The 20,766-nt window shown below is 41.9% G+C and overlaps 1 protein-coding gene across 1 annotated transcript in view; it reads right to left on the bottom strand.

Annotated features, from left to right (window-relative positions):
* The window catches only part of CHRFAM7A (CHRNA7 (exons 5-10) and FAM7A (exons A-E) fusion), a 38,986-nt gene that overhangs the window by 9,627 nt on the left and 8,593 nt on the right, over positions 1–20,766 (bottom strand). Inside the window, exons 3-4 of the mRNA XM_026709703.2 lie at positions 12,037–12,081; positions 7,292–7,401 (exon numbers count right to left, since the gene is read on the bottom strand). Of these exons, the coding sequence (XP_026565488.1) occupies positions 7,292–7,401; positions 12,037–12,081 (155 nt within the window). The remainder of the gene's footprint in view (positions 1–7,291; positions 7,402–12,036; positions 12,082–20,766) is intronic.

Here is a 20,766-nt window from a genome sequence, read left to right as displayed (position 1 = left end):
AGTCTGTTTTCCTCCACCTTGGACACCAATTTTCTACAACTTTCCATAGAGATGGGAGAAGTCACAGAAATCAGGTGTGAGCTTATGAAGGAAACGAAATTGGGTTTATCACTCTGTCTCCTGGTGAATTAGGCACCTTGCCACTGCTCTGTGAAAGGAGATCCATCACAATCCGGGTCAGCAGACACAACGTCTCTACTTTCCTACAACGCTACTTAACAGACTTGACAAATTGACAACTGAATGGATTGAAAAATGACGCCTGCCAAAAGAAGTCGCCTGAGCGTATGTTGAGACAGAATCCAACAATGCTCTTTTGCAGGTCTCCCACGAGATGCGTTTCAGCTCTTAGGAACGGAGCAATCCTCTTGTTCCTCAACAGAAGGGGACTTCTCCCCATACTTTGGACACTGGGAATTGGAAATTCCAGGCTCACAAACAGGAAGTGTTCTTGCAGAACGGTTGCTAAGGAGCCAAGCATCAGAGAACCACAGAATCACAGAGTTGGAAGGGGCCTTGGAGGTCTTCTAGCCCAACCCTTTGCTCAGGCAGGAGACCTTATACCATTTCAGACAAATGGACAACTGGGTGCAATTTACGTTACAACTATCTTGCTTAGCAATGGAATTTTGGATTCCAATTGTGGTTGTCAGTCAAAGTCTAGCTGCATTTACCTCTAAGCCCAACTAATAGAGATGAATCCATTACTTCATATTTTGAAGAAAAGATCTGTAGATCAGGACTGAATTGTGGAGTTCTTGGTGCTCTCTGAGCTTGGTTGTTGTCATTGTTGCCATTGTTGTTTTGCAGACATTTCATTAAGCAATGAGGTAACCTCGTCAGGACAGGACAATTTGGAAAAACTGAGGTTGAACCAAGATATCTTTGGCCAAACCCAACGGAACCAACCGCTGAACTTTCTGACTTTTCTCCAGTGCTTAAGTTAACCAAAATTTCCAACAAGGGTTAAAAAAAAATACATCGCACTGAAATGAATGTTGAAGAGTCGCAGTTGTTCTGAGCATGTCTTGTGCTCATTTACCACAAGGAAGTCTTCCTAAGCCTTTTCATGTTTTCCCGTCCCTCCAAGGCTAATAACATATGCTCATCTCCAGCTCTTGCTTAAACACGGGCACCAGAAACAATTATTCCTCTTGACAGATGGAGCTGGTAGAGTGTGTTTTGAGCAAATTTCATCCAAAATTATTTAAACAAGAAAGAGATGCATGTGATGAGGGGGGGCAGAAAAGACTCGCTTGGATCCTGAAGTAAACAAAATGAAGTTGTCAGGCCTGAAAGAGGGTCTTTGTTGATTGACAGGAGAAAGTATCTTCTCTACAGACGGCTAAACTAAGATGACATCATGAGTTCGCACCAGCATCTAATTGCAATGCCAATCCTCAAGTGAGCCAGAGGGAACACCACCATGATTGACAGTGGCAGCTCCAAATTGCAGCAAAATTAACCGAGTGTCAAAGCCATTTGAGAAAGGAGACAAGGCACTTGCTTGGTATTTAACCCAGGATGTAACCAATCCATAGATTCATGGCCAAAGAACAGAACTCGTTAGTAGGTAATAAGCATATGACGACACTTACACAGCCTAAAAACGAACAAAGACCTGACTCTGTTACACATACTGCCTGGAGAACACCATCACTTCAAAGATACTCTAGATGTTCCAAAGATGTTTTAATGTCCTACTTCTTTAGTCCTTCGAGATGAGACACACATGCTAGGATGATGAAGTCACCCTGAACAACACAACAGTGACTCTTGACTAATCTATCTTTTCTTTTATGTACACTGAGAGCATTTGCACCAAGACAAATTCCTTGTGTGTCCAATCACACCTGGCCAATAAGGAATTCTATTCTATTCTATTCTATTCTATTCTATTCTATTCTATTCTATTCTATTCTATTCTATTCTATTCTATTCTATTCTATTCTATTGTAGTCTAGTCTAGTCTAGTCTAGTCTAGTCTACATTCTATTCTATTCCATTCCATTCTTTTTAAATTCTATTCCTATATCCTTCTATTCTATTCTATTGTACCCTATGACTGTCATTAAGTGTTGCACCTTATGATTCTTAACTCTTGACGAAATTTATCTTTTCTTTGATGTACACTGAGAGCATTTGCACCAAGACAAATTCCTTGTGTGTCCAATCACACTTGGCCAATAAAGAATTCTATTCTATTCTTATTCATTCTTATTCTTATTCTTATTGTTACTCTTATTCTTATTCTGTTCTATTCCATTCCCTTCCCTTTCCTTCCCTTCCCTTCCCTTCCCTTCCCTTCCCTTCCCTTCCCTTCCCTTCCCTTCCCTTCCCTTCCATTCTATTCTATTCTATTCTATTCTATTCTATTCTATTCTATTCTATTCTATTCTATTCTATTCTATTCTATTCTATTCCATTCTATTCCATTCTATTCTATTCTGTTCTATTCCAGAAAACTAGCTTTGGTGGCATCTAGTGGTCCTGTTTGCTGATTGACAAATTCAGGGAGTTGAAGTCCACACGTCTTAATGTGGTCATGGTGGAGAAACACTGGCCTAATTCTTTGAGCCTACGTAACCCCTTCTCCAAAACACCGGAAGGCAGGAGAAGAAGCGATGGATGGAAACTAACCGAGGAGAGAACCAACCTAGAAATAAAGAGAAATTTCTTGACTGTGAGAACAATTAATCAGTGGAATGAGTTGCCTTCAGAAGTTGTGGGTGCTCCATGCTCCATCCCTGGAGTTTTTAAAGAAGAGATTAGACAACTATTTGTTCAGAATGGTTTAGCGACTCCTGCCTCCAAGGTCTCTTCCAACTCTGTTATTCTACGGCCACGTCAAACTCACCCACACACACACACACGTGGTTTTTATCCCTTGTTTGACTCTGATACAAATCCCCAAAGTCTTTGGATCCTTTCCCAGACATTGTTGTTGCTGTTGTCGTTGTGATTCGGGTGATGGAGCAGCCAATTCGCGCTCTTTGTCAGACTGATTTAACTTGGTGGCCAAAGTGTTTTGGGTGACCTCCCTTGTTCTGTGTTAGGTTGTTGTTTCGTTTTCACTTTCAGGGCTCACTGTTCCTTTTCAGTTATGGAAAGCTGCAGTCCTAATTGCTGCTTTTAAAGCCACCATCGTGCACAATGTGAATTTTTGCCGGAGCTTGTAAAATAGTCGATCCCCCGCCCTCCGAAACCAATCTGTTGGTTTGATTTTCTTTTTAAATCTTCCGCAAGGAACATTTGCCTTCAAGCAGACAAGATGTCTGGCTCAGATGAACATCTTGGGGTGGGGGTTGGGAATAACAAACTAGAATCCAAAAATTCCTGTAAAGCCTAACAAGCCCCACAGCGCTCAGTCGGCTACCTGGACCAAACGTAAAAGGGGTTATTATCTGATATATTTCATTCCTACCCACTCTGCCTCTCACCCTGGAAGCAGCCAGGTGAAACAGACTTCAGATATGCCTCTGTGAGCGCTCGACCTTCAGTCTGGCCCTATCAAAAAAAGGTTCCCTTTAAATGAAAACACCTGCAAGAAAAACCCGGCTTAAAATAGCCGGCTTTCGGCCCAGGCGATCAAATGCCTAGTCAAAGAAACAGTGGCGCACAGCACGGAGGGCAAGGCAAAAGGTCTTTGGCCTATCTTCAAAAGCCCTTCCCAAGATTGCTGCTCACGTTTGGCCCGGCCATGGCAGTTTTGATGGGCTGCCAAGCGCCCCTTCAGCCTCTCCTCAGCTTGTGACAACGTTCACCAAAGCTTCCGATCCATGGCGCTCTCTCTCGCAAATGTCAGCGGAGGCAAAGTAGCATGAAGATATGTGGACACTTCGCTTCGCTGAGAGAAAGCAGGGAGAGGTGTCCTTCACGAGGCATTCAGAAGAGGGTTTATAAGAGAGTTTCGCTTGATTTTTCTTTTTCTTTTTACTGAAGGGTTAGGGTCTCCTTGAAAACCTAGCTAGACTGTGACGCCTGTGAAACTTATTCTCTTTCATGTCCCTGCAACTAGAGAGACAATGGGGGAGAAAGAGAGAGAGAGAGAGAGAGAGAGAGAGAGAGGAGGAGGAGGAGGAGGAGGAGGAGGAGGAGGAGGAGGAGATGATCAGATTCTAAATAAGGATCTTTAACTACTTGCAAAGTACCTCCCAAAAAACTAACCAAGACTAAAACTAGTTAAACTTAGCACACTGCATGAAGTCAGGTTTTAACTAGCCTGGAGGTCCATGTTGTGTGAACCAGTGGTGGTATTCAATTATTTTTAAACTTCCAGTTCTGTGGGTGTGGCATGGCTTGGTGGGCGTGGGAGGAGAAGGATACTACAAAATCTCCATTTCCACCTCCCGCCAGGGGAAGGATATTGTAAAATCCCATTCCCTCCCCACCCCACTAGCCTGCTTTCCAGCTCTGTTCTCCTGGGTAAGGCAACCAAAGGAGACCCAGCCGATCAGCTGGGACTCAATGGGAGGCAGAGAATGGATGGGGTTGGCAGGGCCAGTTGGAGGTGGTATTGGCCGGTTCTCCAAACTACTAAAAATTTCCACTACCGGTTCTACAGAACTGGTCAGAACCGACTGAATACCACCTCTGGTGTGAACCTGCTGTGTGTCTTTGAAAAGTGGTCAAAAAAGAAAAGGCTCCATGGACTACTTAAAAACATCTTTTGTACCTAAGAAGATCTGCAAAACAAAACAAAAATCTAGCCACGAGAGAGTAGACACGAAGCAGAATTTTAATCTGCTGACGTGCCGTGCTCATTTGCAATTCCAAACCTGAAAGGACTTGGGAAAAAAATATCTGTCCATTTTGGATCTCCTGTGAAAAGAGAAGCGGGCATCTTAAGCATCACTTCTATTTTTATCTGTGAAATATTGGCGAGGTGGCTGATGGATGCATTTCTTTCAGCCTTCAGCCGAAGAGCCTTCAGGTTTTGGGGGGCCACCCATCTGCAGAGACAGCCAAGAATTTAGTTCTACGGGGGTTTTGGTTTTTTTTAAAGACCAGCGAGGGAGTCAGTGAGGATTGAACAAAAGCCAGCAAAACAAAGCGTAACATGACAAAACTCCCTGGGAACATTTAAATCCACTCTCCTGCTTAATCCCTTCTCTCTGTGGCATTCAACAAGTAGCCTTTTCTATCTGGTGCATAAATATGACTCGCCCTGCATGGAGAAGGTAGCTTAGCAGGGACACAGAGAGCCGGGATTGCACTCAGAAAGGGAAATGTGTGAGCAAAACCACCCGAGAAGAGACTTTTAAGGTGCTATTTCTGTAGCTGAACTGCCCAGGAAGAAGGTTTAAGAGAGTGCGAAGGGTTTTATGCTAAACTCCAAAACTTTGCTTGCCCAAGGATTCCTCCCAATATTCACACAAGCCCAGCATATAAAGATTGGCTCAGTTATTGACCAAGATGGACTTGAACTATGTCATAGCAACACTGGTGAGACCAGTAGGAACGTTTAAAAGGGTTAGAACTCCAGGATTATCAACCCAACCAGCAACTTCCAACTGGGAACTAGAAAGACAATGGTGAAGAGAAAAGGAGAAGGAGGAAATTCCCAATCTAAGCTCTTTGAATTTTTGCAATCAAGATCTCGTCGCCTTAAGAGAATACCTTGCAATGGTTTCAGGTAGATGTTTCTTCAGCTTTACTCTGAAATAAATCTGAGGGGTAAAGGGGTGCTAAAACCACTAAGCTACACTCTCAATTTAAGTCCCAGTTCCTCTCGTTCGGTTTTAACCTGTTCTGACTGGTTTTTTTTTTACTACTTCGGTTGCAGCTTGATCTCCTGAAACAGAGGCGATGGGGATCAAACTTCCAACGCCTGTTGAAGAAGATGCATTACGTGGACCTGTGACCCTCTCTCATAACTTACAATTGCTCTAATATCGTGGAGCCAGCGGGGTGGAAATGTTTGGGCAAGAAGCATTGTGAAGTGCTTGTGTGATTTGCTCATTCCCAAATGAGGGATGTGTTTATTATTCAGCTGCAAGACTCTGCAGACAACTGCTGATGTCTTACTAAGGAAACAAAATGCTCGAATTACGCCAAAACAGCAAGTTGAATAAAAATTTACTGCTTCCATTCACCCCTTCCTCTTTCTCCATAATGCAATATGACTTTGTAATTAAGCCGGTGATGAAAGCATAATTATAGCAGCAACAATATTGTGCAGCTAAGTGACAACTTTGTGCAATTTGCCGGTGTCACTGCTAAAGTATGTATTTATACAAGTGCATCTTAAGAAATGCCTTCTTGCCAGACAGCTACAAGATATTATTTATAACCTCAGCCGTTAAAGGCATCTCCAGAAAACGTGTTCAATCTTTCGCAGAAATCTGTTTTCTTCGGCTGAGAGTTTCAGCTGATCATTTCACAGATGATGTTGTTCCTGGTGGTTGAAATAGTTACACACACACATGCAACACCCTCCAGCTGTATTCCAATCTGGGTGTGTGTGTGTGTGTGTGTTTTGGACCATCTGCCACTCTGTAGTTGCAGATATCACGTGACCAGAGGGGTCACCCTCTCTGGGCTCCCCAAACTGATTTGAAGTTCTCTAAAACTCATCTGGGTGGAAATGCTGCCATCTAGAAGCCTAAGTAGATGCATTGGGGGTCCTTCACATGTTCTCAAGACGAACAGCGAGAGGACAGCCCACGGCTCTTCCTTGCGGCAGCAAAGGTTTAGGATTTCTTCCCATCTTCTTCTATTTCATGAATAATATTCCCGGCCCCAACATACTCAAGATGATACTCATGATTACGGAGACACCTCATAACAGGCACATTGTCCAGAGGTTTTGCAGCGTTAATTCAGCGCCAGAAAAATGAACACAGATGGCTGATGCTTCATTTAACAACTTGATAAACATAATAAGTAGATTTTACAAACCGGTTGTAGATTTCTCCAACCTGGAGCAAACTCAAACTGAAGCAGGCAAGCAAGTTAGTTTCTCTTTTACTTTAGTTCTGCAGGAAAGCAAGAGGACAGAAGCAGTTTCATTTTCAATAGACAGACTCAGAGCTCAATAGAGCTGCAGAGTTGCAGAGCTTAACATAGAGCCACGCCGAGGCTACTTCTAGTTTCAGTTTCTAGCCTAGGCTACTTCTAGTTTCAGTTTCCAAACTGTCCTCATTGGCTGATTTAGTTGCTATGCCTATTTATTGGCTGACCTTGTTACCAAGCTCATTTCCAGTTCATGAATATACTCTGACGCACATTCAATCTCCATTGTCCTTGAAGTGAAATTCTCGTCCCTTCTTTTCGCATCAACCCATCCTACCTGTTGTACAGAAGGATGTCTGGCTTCCATATCTGTCCAGCAGGAAAGCGAACATTCTTCACTCCAGGATACTCAGACGTGTTCCACTGTAGATAATAATCCGTCCAATGCTTGAAAATTAAAAAGAAGAAAAAAGGAAAACTGGAGCCAACCGCCAGAAAGCTAATTTACTTTTCCATTAGCACCAACTTGCTGCCTTAGGACCCGGATGTCCACAGGGGCAAGGGATGTCAAATGGAACACAGCACTGTTGCAAATCTAAAGCAAATGATGTCATTTGCACCTGTCACAGTTCTATGCACAACAGTTGCAAATTATGAGATGGTGTCATGCAGCTGAAGGCAGCTCTATGGCTCATCCCAGAGACAAGTCCATGGAATTCAATATCCCCCCCTGTGAAGACAACTGTCTATTCCCTCCCCCCCCCCAAAAAAAAACCCCAGTGTTTTGATGGTAAATATAAGCTCATGTTTTAAGTCACCCAACTGCACTCAACTACCTCTAAAAAACCCTTTGGCATCCAGCAAGCCATCTTGAGCAGAAAATTAGAATGCTACAGAAACGCACACACAAACACACGCACGTACACACACCTCTTACATCCCAATTACATTTCTCTTTAGAACCCTGACTTGCATAGCTCTTTAAAGCTGAAAAGGGGAAGACCGAAATAACCAATTAGAAGTCATTAGCAAGACCGCTAAACATCTCTCTGAAGGAATATATTTGTAGCTCAGAGTTGAAATGTGGGGTCCTTGGTGCTCTCTGAGCTTGGTTGTTTTCTTGCAGATGGTTCATGACCCAACTTATGTGACATCATCAGTGCTAGTCACTAACTAAAACTGATGATGTTATCTAATTGGGTCATGAAACATCTACAAGAAAACAACCAAGCTCAAACATCTGTCTGTTGACCCCGTGGAGAGGAAGGAAGTCCACTCTTTTCCTTCTTCCAATCTGCAACATTCCCTGTAATGAACCAGAAGTTCTGAAAGGAGATTTATCCAAAGACGCTACAGAAATGAAAGGAATTTGAATCTGAAATCTCAGAAATGAGATTGGTCCAGCCATGGCTTCCAAATTTCCTAACTTAAAGGTAACCCCTATTGAAATCAATAGGGATTCTATCCCTCAATGTGTTGAGTGGCTCCGCTCTGATGGCATCAGCCTGGATCCAAATTTTGCCTTTCATCGAATAGGGCAAAGGCATGAAATTTACTCCTAAAGTCTTTCAGAGAGACTCTTCCCTCCATTTTTTAAAAAACAAATTAACACTTCCTTTACTAGCCAGTCCAAAGAGAAAAGGAGGAAGAATGAGGGTGCACTAAATATCGTTCATGGATTTGAATCCATCGGGAGGAGTTTGAGACGAGAATGCCTTGTGTGGGTTCCTTTTCAATTTGCAACGCTCTCTTGTCATTCGTTTTACCTTCTCCAAGTCAAACCGTTCTCGCCAAATAATTGTTTTGCGCTCCACAAAACCGTGTCCCTGGTTACACTGGTCTGCTGCAGAGGTGATCATTAACCTCCTTCCTTACAATCCTATCAATCAGTAGGGGTTGGTCTCTATGGATAGACAAGTGGCTGTCCCTGTCTGTGTTGATGGGCATGTTCTTGGTAGTCCTTTGATTAAGCCGCTATTTGTGGTTAGCTTGTTGGCCTCAGTTAGTAGTTCCTTGATTGGGGCATTGTTGACATCTTGATTGTTAATCTAGCATTAATCTTGGTGTTTAATCTCTGTTTATCTGGGTGTTGATTGCTGGTGAGGAGGTGCTTTTTTGGCTTGTTGATTGTCCCTTTTGAATGGCATGTAAATGTTGTTTATCTGTATGCGATGGCTGTTGATGGCTGCTTTCTCTGAGCACCCCAGGCTTCCAAGAATTTTCTAGTATTTTTGGACTTGCTCACAATTTCCCAGCGGAAACTATGGTTACATCTGTCCATGAGTTGGAAGGGGGGGAAGAAACAAACTCAGAGAGAACCAAGGCCCCCCCTGGCTAATCCTGAGCTACCAATATTCTCTTCTATCAAAGGAAGATATCTTATTTGAGCCGTGGTGGTGCAGTGGTTAGAGTGCAGTACTGCAGGCTACTTCTGCTGACTGCCAGCTGCCTACAATTTGGCAGTTCAATTCTCACTAGGCTCAAGGTTGACTCAGCCTCCTGTCCTTCCGAGGTGGGTCAAATGAGGACCAAGTTTGTTGGGGGACAATAGGCTGACTCTGTAAACCGCTTAGAGAGGGCTGTAAAAGCACCATAAAGCAGTATATAAATCTAAGTGCTATTGCTATTATTTCTGGGATAATTTCAACCACACTTCAAACTTGTGTCTACCAACTTTAGAATCCAGAATATTTTAGGATTTGCTGCTGATTTTCTGACGTTTAGCCCCGAAGTTCTTTCTCTTCCTTCCTGAAATCTCTGTACTTGGAATTAATCTGTCTTCAAAGCAAGGATTTGAATATCTGGAACTGCCACACCTCAGCATCCAAAGCCAAAGGGGGCTTAAAAGCTAATTTGGCAGAGAGACAGAAACAGTGGCAAAAATCAATCCCAGACAAGTGTTTTGCATGGAAAAACGTTGGTCTCAGGCCAACGTAAGAGGTAATTAGAGTATCTTCTTTAATGGGTCCATTTTGTTGACACTTGGCTTTTTGCACTTGGAAGTCAACAACACACGACTATCCTCCCCTCCGTTCCTTCCCCATCTCCAACATTCTCCGTGAATTCTAGATTTGCTGTTCTTTTTTTTTTAAAAAAAAAGTAACACTAACACAGAAATTTGGGTGGTTTTGCCAATGACAGCATGTATGACAAATTGAATTAGCATCTCTTCTCTGCGAGTTTCTCTGTGTGCCTTTTTCTGCAGAGGCTGTGACAGCAGCTGTCATGTTGGCATTCGTAGCCACCATTCAAAACAATGACAATGCACCATAGATGTAAGAAGGAGCTGCGATAAATCTCTCTTGAAACGGGGGGCTTGAAGAAGTGGTGGGAAACGCTCGGTTTCCAAGCCTGCCCCATCACATCCGAGGAACCGCAAGATGGGGCAAATATTACTGGACCAGTTTTAATATCATTTTATGTATGAATGGGTTCATTTTACAGTCTGGTCTTCAAGCTCCAATTCCCTAACTATGAGCGAACTTTTAGCCGGGTTTGGACCGCCTTCGAATGAAGCCGCTGTAGAATTGGCAAGCGAAATGGAGATTCTTCAAATTAAATTTCTCACCCGGGCAAAACCAAAGATCGTCAAGCTTAGAGATAAAGCCATTCAATCCACCCAACCTAGATGGGATTAGAATAGAATAAGAGAGTTGGAAGGGACCTGGTAGGTCATCTAGGCCAACCCCTTGTGCAAGCAGATGACCCTACACCATTTCAGACAGAGGGCAGTCCAGTCTCTTCTTGAAAGCCTCCAGGGATGAAGCTCCCACAACTTCTCAAGGCAAGCTGCTCCATTGGTTGATGATTCTCACCATCAGAAAAATTCTCCTTATTTCTAGGTTAAATCTCTCCTTGATCAGTTTCCATCCATTGTTGATTAGGTTAATTGCCAAGGGGGTGGATTTATTTAACCGCACTTTCTGAGGTTGCTGAAAAAGAGTAGTTTGGGTGAGAAGTTGCTGGTTACTTTTTACCATTCTACCATCGAGAGCATTTTGGCATACTGTGTGTAACAGTGTGTTATGCTGGATGCTCTGCTGTGGATAAGAAGACGCTCCGGAGAGTTATAAACACAGCACAAAAAGTCATCGGTTGCTCTCTTTCTTCTTTGGAAGAGATGGCGAAGAGCAGACTCCTCTCTAGAGCACTAAAAACCTCCACAGACCTTTCTCATCCTGGACGTTCATATTTCGAATTGTTGCCATCAGGGAGACGTTACAGGTGTCTTAAAAGGAGGACTAATAGACTGAGAAACAGTTTCTTTTCCAAGGCAGGAATTGTTTTGAATCAAACAGGGCATTTGTGATCTAGTCCTATTATTATTATTATAATTATTTTAATTTTTAAAACTCCGTAGTGTGATTGTGATAGGGTGTTTGGGGCTTGCATATTTCATTGTATTCATGGAATGCAATGACAATAAAGGTATTCTATTCTATTCTATTCTATTCTATTCTATTCTATTCTATTCTATTCTATTCTATTCTATTCCATTCCATTCCATTCCATTCCATTCCATTCCATTCCGTTCCGTTCTGTTCTATTCTATTCTATTCTATTCTATTCTATTCTATTCTATTCTTTCAGTTTTCCTCTGTTTTAGCCCTACTGATGCCACATCCCGATTTAATATGATCATTTCACTTAACCATCAACCCAAACTACTGTAGCTTCCTGACCTATAACTAATCCTTTGGTATTTGATATTCTAAAGAAGGTGTTTGACATTTCCAGTGGGTGACAGCTGGCATAGCCTAAAACCAAGCATTGTTAAAACCCTGCTTGGTGTGACAGACAACTTTGAGACTCTTTTCTACTTGACAGCCGACGCGCGACAGCAGCTAATATTTGACAGGATCTCATTCAGGGTTTCCAGTGGAATTCTCTCATCTCCATTCACCGGATTCATTCATTAACTCCATCACAGCGAACTAAGATTGAGCTAGCTTTTAAACCAAAACCCAATCACCCGTTTAACAGTCCCCCCCCCTTTTTTTTGGCACCTTCTCCTTGGCTGCGTGAAACAATCGTGGTCCCCAGCTACCTTCTCCGAAGGAACTTCTGCGCTCTAAAACTTACCATCCCCAGCCAAACGTTTGTAGTTAATACTTGATTTTTTTCATCCTGCAAAGTCGAGGAAAGAAATAGACCAAGTCAGATATCTTTAGAAGGATACATTTTAGATGGAAAACCCTTTCCCGCTTTCCTTCCCATGTGACCTTTCCAAAAAAAGAAAAAACCCACCTAAAAACTAAGGAGCTTCTCCAAGAAGGATGTAGAACGGGGGTCTTCAAACTTGACAGCTTTAAGACTCGTGGACTTCAACTCTGAAGCCCAGGAGGCCCCAAAACAGGGGAGGGGTCGCTGCAAATAAGAAGCCACACCTACCCAGGCACATGGCCACGCCCACCTAGCCACGCCCACAGAACCAGTTGTTAAAAAATTTGAATCCCACCCCCGAAGGAGTGCCTGTATTTGAAGTGCTCGCCAAATATTAATTTCTGTGCTTCCTGTTCTGCCAATATTCTACATTGCAGCATAAAATATTTTCTCGAGGCAAAAGCCTTGGCTTTGTTTTTTAATCTCTCTCTTTTTTTTTTTTCTTTCCCCCTCCAGAGTTGACATCTTGTTTTTATGAAGCTCGCTTCTCTTCTCCCAGAGGTCTCCCATCTTTCTATTTCTTTCCGGCCTCTTAATGATGATTGTTTTTAAGTACAAACTCCACAAAAGCGCCAGCCTATATTTTCACCATTCTTAAAACAAGAGGCTTCCAGATCGAAGACAGGAATACAAATCTAATTACGGCCATAATTGGATGAACAAAATGAATGCTCAAATGTCAAGACTATTATTATTATTATTATTATTATTATTATTATTATTATTATTATTATTATTATTCCCAGTTTAGCTCGGAGAATGACACCTAAGTTTGCACGGCTTCTAACAGCCGTTCTAATCAAATGTAAAGAGGTGCCTTCGTGTCGAGAAAAAAAATAAGAAGTGAAGAGCTGCAGAGATGCTTCTCTTCCCATATTGCTAATTTGCAAAGTTTGGCAGAGCACTTAGCGCAGAGTTAGCAAAAGAAAGAAAGAAAAAAATTTATGAAGAGCTCTTCCTGTAGGAACAGCACTTGACTTTAAAAATTCAGAATGCGTGCGAGAGCATTTCTAGATGTAATTCCTTCCTTTCTGATGATCACATTGAAGATTTGTTACTCCAAATTCCTGTTCCAGGGCTGTTAACCAGCTATAAAAGTAAACTAGCATTCTGAGGCTCGGCCAGCAGTATTTTTTTTATTATTATTATTATTTTTGCAGTAAACCAAATTACTCCAAAGGCTTTTTTGGCAGATATTTTGGCTGTTTGATTGCAAACAATTTTATTTGGAAGCCAAAGGACAGGTGGCCGACGATTAACATCTTGGCGACAATAGAAACGGTGCTCTGCTTTGCAAAGGTCAACCCATCAAACTTCAGAGCAATTTGATAAATAAATAAATTGCATTTCCAACAGCTGAGCTGACCCCACACACAATTTCTTAGCGAGTGAAGAGCTTGGAAACCCATTCCCTAAATGTTAACTTGCAATCACACGGGGTCGTTTTCTGTTCTTATTTTTCTTATGCTCCATAAAAGCAGCTGCAACTATTGGGCCTCTACTTCTTAAGTCTGGAGTAAGGACTCAGTATTCTTGCTCTTTGCAAAACTAAGTCCTTTGTTTTATTAAAGGATCTGTTCCCCTTCAATATATATATATATATAAGATTTTGCCAAGTCTGCTCGCAAGAGATTAAAATCAAAGAAACTCTTAATACGTGTGGCAAAAGAAAATGATTATAATTCAAAATAACTTTGCTGTACCCGCTCCGCGTCTTATGCCATTGCTAAATTCACACTGCACAACAGTAGCCTATAGTAAAAACAGAGTCCTGGTTCCCCAAGCTGTTGTAAAAATTGTCATTCTGGGTTAGTTTACTATTCTACTGATGATGCATAATTCAGAATTCCCTGCAGGCAAAGAGTGTAATCTGGAAAGAAGGAAAGGAGGCTAAAATCTAAGAATCAATTGCTTTGCGTAAAAGTGCCTTCATTATATCAAATAACATACTGAACCAGCAACATTGGAAGCAAACCTGGTTTTCCGCAACATCCCATAATCTCAGCAGTAGATCCAGTGGTAGGATTCAAAAAATTTTACTACCGGTTCTGTGGGCATGGCTTGGTGGGCATGGCAAGGGAAGGATACTGCAAAATCCCCATTCCCTCCCCATCCCACTAACCTGCTTTCCAGCTCTGTTCTCCTGTGCAGGGCAACAAAAGGAGACCCAGCCGATCAGCTGGGACTCAATGGGAGGCAGAGAATAGAGGGGGCGGGACCAAGCACCAACCAGAGGTGGTATCTGCCGGTCCTTCAAACTACTCAAAATTTCCACTCCAGAACTGGTCAGAAACTGCTGAATACCACCTCTGGCACAGTCAGAAAATGGACTAGTTTCTTAAATTTTAAGAAGTTTGGGCGCATGCTCTTTTTATGACACATGCCAAGAAATATTCCACATTCAAACCCCCAAGGGATGGGCCTCATCAGTTTTCAATAATCATCTTTACCACCGTGAGCCTGAGCTTCAATAATTATTTCAGAAATCATTAAATTAGGGGCAGCCATGCTCAACTATTAAAAATGGGTTGGGAAGGCAGAAATTGGTATCACTCAATTGTAAATATGCTGTCCAACTGGCACAAGGAATGAGGGCCATTTGTAAGGTTGTAGCATCGTGTGATTTGTGTGCACAAATCTGGTCAGCTAAAGTTCAACACTAAACTGGAGCCGGATAAGGCTCTGCAGTATTCAAGAGGGGTTGGACTTGGCGCACTTGTGGGAACACAGTGATTCTAAACTGATGACCTGCTTAACTCCACCTCCCCAGCTGTGCCTGCTCTTCTCCTACATTAGAAGAACAGAAGAATGGAATAAAATCCAAGACATTTTGTTGGAGATTGTGAGTCTAGTCCCATCTTGGGCACAACTTGGGTGGGCTGGTTGATTTGAGGTTGCACTGAGTTAAAGGGGAGGCTCGTTAGCTTTCATTTCCCAACAAAATTTCTTGGATTTTATTCTGTTCCTCCAGTCTTACAATGTAGGAGAAAAGCAGGCACAGCTGGGGAGGCAGAGTTAAGCATGTAATTAGTTTAGAGTCATTGCGTTCCCAGTCCAACCCCCCCTGAATTGCGTTGACCCTTATCTGGCACCAATTTAGCATTGAACTTTAATTGACCAGATTCTTGTGTACAAGCTTGAATAAATCTTCTATTCTACAACCTTACCAGTGGCCCTGATTCTTTGCACCAATTTGACAGTTGTCTGCTCTGTTCAGGAAAGCCATTTATAATCACTTTGACCTTTATTATCATTATTACCGTTATTATAATTATTAAGGGACGTGGGGAAGCTATGGAGAAATTATTGGTTGACTGGGGCAGCTTTTAATTTATTTTTTTATATAAAATAATGCATTTCCCCAACATTAACTAGAAGTGTACTATTGCTTTCTCCGCCATCCACTGTTGACCTGCTAATGAGTCTTCCACTACAGAGGTTATGTTGCTGTTCACTTAATTGCAATAACAAGTTAAGTTCAAGTAATTAATGAAGAGATTGTCAGGGAGGTCAAAAGAGTATGCCAAGCTATAAATTTCTGTCTAACAGTGCGAAAGCATCAACGTTATTATCCCTTCTCCTTCAGACAATAAAATAAACTTCCTTCATATCCTCTGGAGGAAACGAAGTCGTTAAACATTAAACAGAGAGGGCTCTTGCAGAGAAGCTCTCATAACCTAGTTTAATTTTGCCAACATTTTAAAAACGGTAATAATTATAACCGTTTCCAGTTTTCCAGTGAAAACTTCACCATTCCATAATCAAAGCATTTCCAATGCTCTCTTCGTTTACGCCCTCAAACTTCTAAGCACAATCTAGCAGAGTTGATTTCTTTGAAGGCACAAGAGGAAAGGGCCACATTATGTCTGCCTGTCTCTCACAAAAGAAAATTTTTTAGGAGGAATAGAATGGAACAGAACAGAATAACAAAGTTGAAAGGGACCTTGGAGGTCTTCTAGCCCAACCCCCTCCCTAGGCAGGAAACCCTACACCACTTCAGACAAAGTCTTCAAGTCAGACAAATGACCTGAAGGTACATTGAAGACGACATATTTCTATTGTTATCAACTTCTGCAATGTTGAACCGATTTAGAGGAAGTGGAGAAAGAAGCTCAGGAGCCAACAGAAAACTAAGAAGACTGTAGATAGTGAACAGATGGGCTGGTCAATGGGATGTTTTCATTGGGACCCCCTCCCCTAGGTGGTGGGATGGTGGGATCTGGCAAGGATTTCTATCAGAGCTTCCACCTTCAGCTCCTCCGTTGTTGGAATCGACTGGCAACAGAAAGCTTGGCTGCATTTCTGGTACAATGTAAGTCATCTTCTTCCAGCAAAAATCCTTTATTTCCACAGCAACAACCCATAAGGAGAGCAAAGCAAACGGTCTCCTTTGCAAATTCAGAAAAGGACAAACAGTCCAAGCCTCTTCTCTTCTCCTCTCCTCTCCTCTTCTCCTCCTTTCTCTCTTCTCTTCCTCTCTCCCACTTTCCCCCCTCCCTCCCTCCCTCCCTCTCTCTCTCTCTCTCTCCCAAGGAGCTGCTGGTGTTTACCTGCACATTTTTCCTGTTTACAATTAGGAACATCATGGGAGCATTTTCTATTAGCTGGAGTACATCGTACAATACGCTGGTTTGCTTTACACCTTGAACTAGTCAATCTTGGCAACTTTAAGACCTCTGGACTTCAATTCCCAGAATTCCCCCATCTGTTCTCACAAGCTTAATACATCACTACATTAATTCTAAACCCAAACTATATGTAATAATATCTAGATCCTAATTTACTAACTGCTAGAAAAAGGCCTATAACCAGTTAACTATGTAGCAAATGTTACCTAGCTGCCAGTATCCAAACTCACTTTCTAGATAGAGTCATTGACAACTAGAGGTTTTATGCAACCCTCTCTAAATGGGCAACAATAGAGTGAAACAGACCGTGTCAACTATTTTTAAGAGTTTTGAACACTTAGAAATACATTTCCAAAATAGTTGCCTTTTCACACTCAAAACAACTGCTCTGGCCTGGAAGTGGCTGGTTTTGAATTCAAAATGAGACACTTCCCATTCAGAGTAACTTAATTCAAAACATTTTGCACCCTCCTAGATAGCATCGTGATGATAAATGCAAATTTGGAAAAGCAATCGAAGCAAGCACAGCTCTTCCTGAAGGGGGCAAAAGCATTTATTATACTTGCTGGGTTAAGTTCCTTTTTCAGTCTGAAAAATAATGGCAACCCAATTGCAACATCAGACTCAAATATTCATAATTGCAGAAGAATTATTTCTGCAATTCGCTGTTCACAAGATTACAAGGAAGCCTTTTGGTAGCCAATGATTGTGACTCCACGCATCCTTGGTACTTAACAATCGCCCACACTCTGTCGGAGACCATAGTTTATACAACGTCATCAGATAAAAGGCACTGCTGTGTCCCCATCCTAATTGGATCTTTTTTCTTTCTTTTTTTTTTTTAACTGATGCAAGACAAATTACTTTTCTTATTAAGTAATAAAAGTCCTAAGGCAGATCTGTGGAAATCGCATTTCCACTTCTCCCCAAATGAAATCTGAAGAAGCTATTAAACAGGCGGGTATATTTCTTCCATTTCAAATGAAAATTCCAATAATTACGAAATGGCAAAGATAACTGAAGGTGTTTAGAAGCGATGCGGTTAGAAAACTTAGCAAAATCTATATGTTCTTGAGCAGCACTTGTGGTAGAGTCACAAAGAACACTTCTCCTTTTAGATCTCCAAGGCTGGTTGAACATAATTTTGATTTAATGGGAAGGTCCATTTAATAGACTATATGGAATATGTGCAGACACGGAGCTAATTTGAGGAGCCCTGCTTGGGATAATGGGAACGTAATGGAGCTTTACACAAACCCAATTTTTCGATTAATTTCAGAATTGAGACGGCGTATGAAATGCCAAATACTTGCACAGTTTGGTCCAAATAAGCATTGACGTACACACCCAGCATACTATTCCTTTTTGGGATAACAAATAGTATATAAAACACACACAAAATATAGCAAAGGGTGATGAAAAGGAAATACAGCTAACACTACAAGAAGAGTCACATGGCCGAGTTAGGTAGCTACAAAAATTTGAATGAATGAATAAATGAATGAATGAATGAAGTCCATTCTTTAGACCTCTCCATAGCTTTCTGTTGTTGAGATAATTATTGGTTCCATCATTTCATTGTCACTGTTGTGTTGGCCTCTGTTTCTTTTTGCCTCTTTGTCATTCATCATCTTGGCTAATTCTTTGAGCTACATTTAATGGCGCCCTTTTAATAATCATTTCTTTTTAACTGTCTGAACCACAGATCTCTTTTTCAGATACAAGGATGTCAGAGTTTAGTGGGAATCTTCTAAGCCCTGGAATGCTTAGAAACAGTTTGACACTGAGAGCAAACCTATAAAAAGGCAGTTAATCTGTCCTAGAGATAGACATGGCCCATCTGTGCATGTGTGCAGAGTGTTAAGAAAGCTGATCAATCAAGTTGTCAGATGGAACACCTTTTAAAGCCAGGGTGAAGACACCACAAATGGAGCTTGACTCATAGGAGAAATGCTTTCGCCTAAACTTTCCTTGAAAAGGTAAACTTCCTATCAGCAGTTCCTTCCCATTTTGAATTTGCTCTCCTTCTGGGTAGGGGGAAAGGCTGGAGATACTGACCCTTCGAATGATAGGGTCAACATTTTGAAATGGGGGTGATGACTTCATGGATTGACAGGCACAGACTAAATGCTTGTACTATGATCAAGACGTTCTTTAAAGGGCATCATTTCAGGACCCTGGACAGTGTCATGAATGAAAAACTTGGGTCAAGGAAGAAAGAGATGATGGAACGTTATTAGTTTAGCAATCCTCAGAACTCTCTGCTGGACACATGATGTTCATCGCGTAGTGGGCAAAAAGCTCGTTTTTTGTGTGCCAAACAAAGTTAAAACTCTCTCTACTCGAAGTTTAGGAGGAGAGGGATCGTGGGGTGGGACAATGTTTCTCAGTTTGGGTCCATCCCTTTGGAATAAGCTACCATGAAGATCCAGATGTTGCTTTTTTTATGACATCCAGGAGCACCATAAAACAGATTTTGTCAATGCTTAAATCTAGATAGTAGCTGGGATTTGGGGGCTGGCTTGTTTTTAATGGAGGTTGGCTTGTTTTTAATGACTTTAATTGTTGCATTTATGGTTTGGGGTAGTAGCATCCCTAGGGAGCCACAATGTTGTCCAAACACTGATGTGTGCTTGATGGCATCATCTCATCAACACTGTTGTTGCATCCTGACCTCTGTTGCAAGTAGGCCAGTTGTGATATCATCAAGGTGTGTTGGCATTGCACCTCCCACTCTTGGGTCACTGCATTTGATTGATTGATTGACTGACTGACTGATAATATGTTATCAGTTGGTGTTGATTGTTAGCAAAAACATATTTTTTTTCTCCACGGGGTTTGTCTCCAACCTTCATCTCTTTAAGAGTATATCCATTAACACTATAATTTAATCTGTCCAGTTGTTGCTCATCATTCTTTCCTTCTGTTTCCTTTCCCAGCACTACAGAATTTTCAAGAGATGGGGGTCACCATGGATACCCATAATTTTATATGAAGCTATTCTTTGATTTGGGATTCTCCAATTGACAAGAATGTCTGTCATGCCATCTCTTCTTCACCATCTCTTTACTCATGGAAATGATGCACTATAAATTCATAAAAAAGGGCGAAAGTTTGCTGCCAACCATCCTCCAGTTAGGAATCCACTATGCAAATTTCTCTGCAACCGAAAACATTTGTTCTAGCCCCTGCGCTTACATAAAATTCAAAACAACACAAGCCAAAGGACACTTGAACCGTGCACAGCTGAGGCATAAACATTACGAGCAAGGATGTAATTGTATTGCATTAACTGCTTAATTGTAATCATAACTGTCTCACGACATCTGGATTTGTTGATCCTGTTGTTTTAGGAGTGAAGGGAAGCTTTATATTTCAGCCCTAGTCATCTGAAGCAATCCATCACACACCAGCTATCCTCTAGGATTCCAGTCCTTTTCCCTCCTTAATCACAGCTGACTCATTACTAAATGCCCAATTTACATGCATATAAAAATATCTTTGGAATTCATGATGCCTCCATACTTATTTCAGAATTGCAGACACCAGCAATTTAACATTCTGTTTTGTCCAGACCTGACTGTTTCTTCATTTTATGCAAATTGCCCTTATTTTGGCAACAATTGGAAATAGCTTTTTTCTCTTAGAAAGAAGGGAGAAAATAGGAGATGTTACAGGAATGGGCAGAACTCTGCAGAGAAACAGGATCGTTTTCAAGAGGCTGAAAAAGGTAGCTTGGGGGGCAGGTCAAACCCTGCTGAGATGGTTACAGATGAAGGAAGAAAGGAAGGGAGGAGGAGGAGGGGGAGGAGGAGGAGGAGGAGGAGGAGGAGGGAGGGGAGGAGGAGGAGGGAGGGGAGGAGGGGAGGAGGAGGAGGGAGAGGGAGGGAGAAGGAGAAGAAGAAGAGGAGGAGGAGGAAGAGGAGGAGGAGGAAGAGGAGGAGGAAGAGGAGGGAGAGGAAGAGGAAGAGGAGGGAGAGGGAGGAAAAGAAGGAGGAGGAGGAGGAGGAGGAGGAGGAGG

This window comes from Pseudonaja textilis, chromosome 13, assembly GCF_049901715.1.
Source record: "Pseudonaja textilis isolate UNSWEBS1 chromosome 13, rPseTex1.2, whole genome shotgun sequence".
Lineage (NCBI taxonomy): Eukaryota > Metazoa > Chordata > Lepidosauria > Squamata > Elapidae > Pseudonaja > Pseudonaja textilis.
This window is presented reverse-complemented; position numbering and strand designations above follow the sequence as displayed.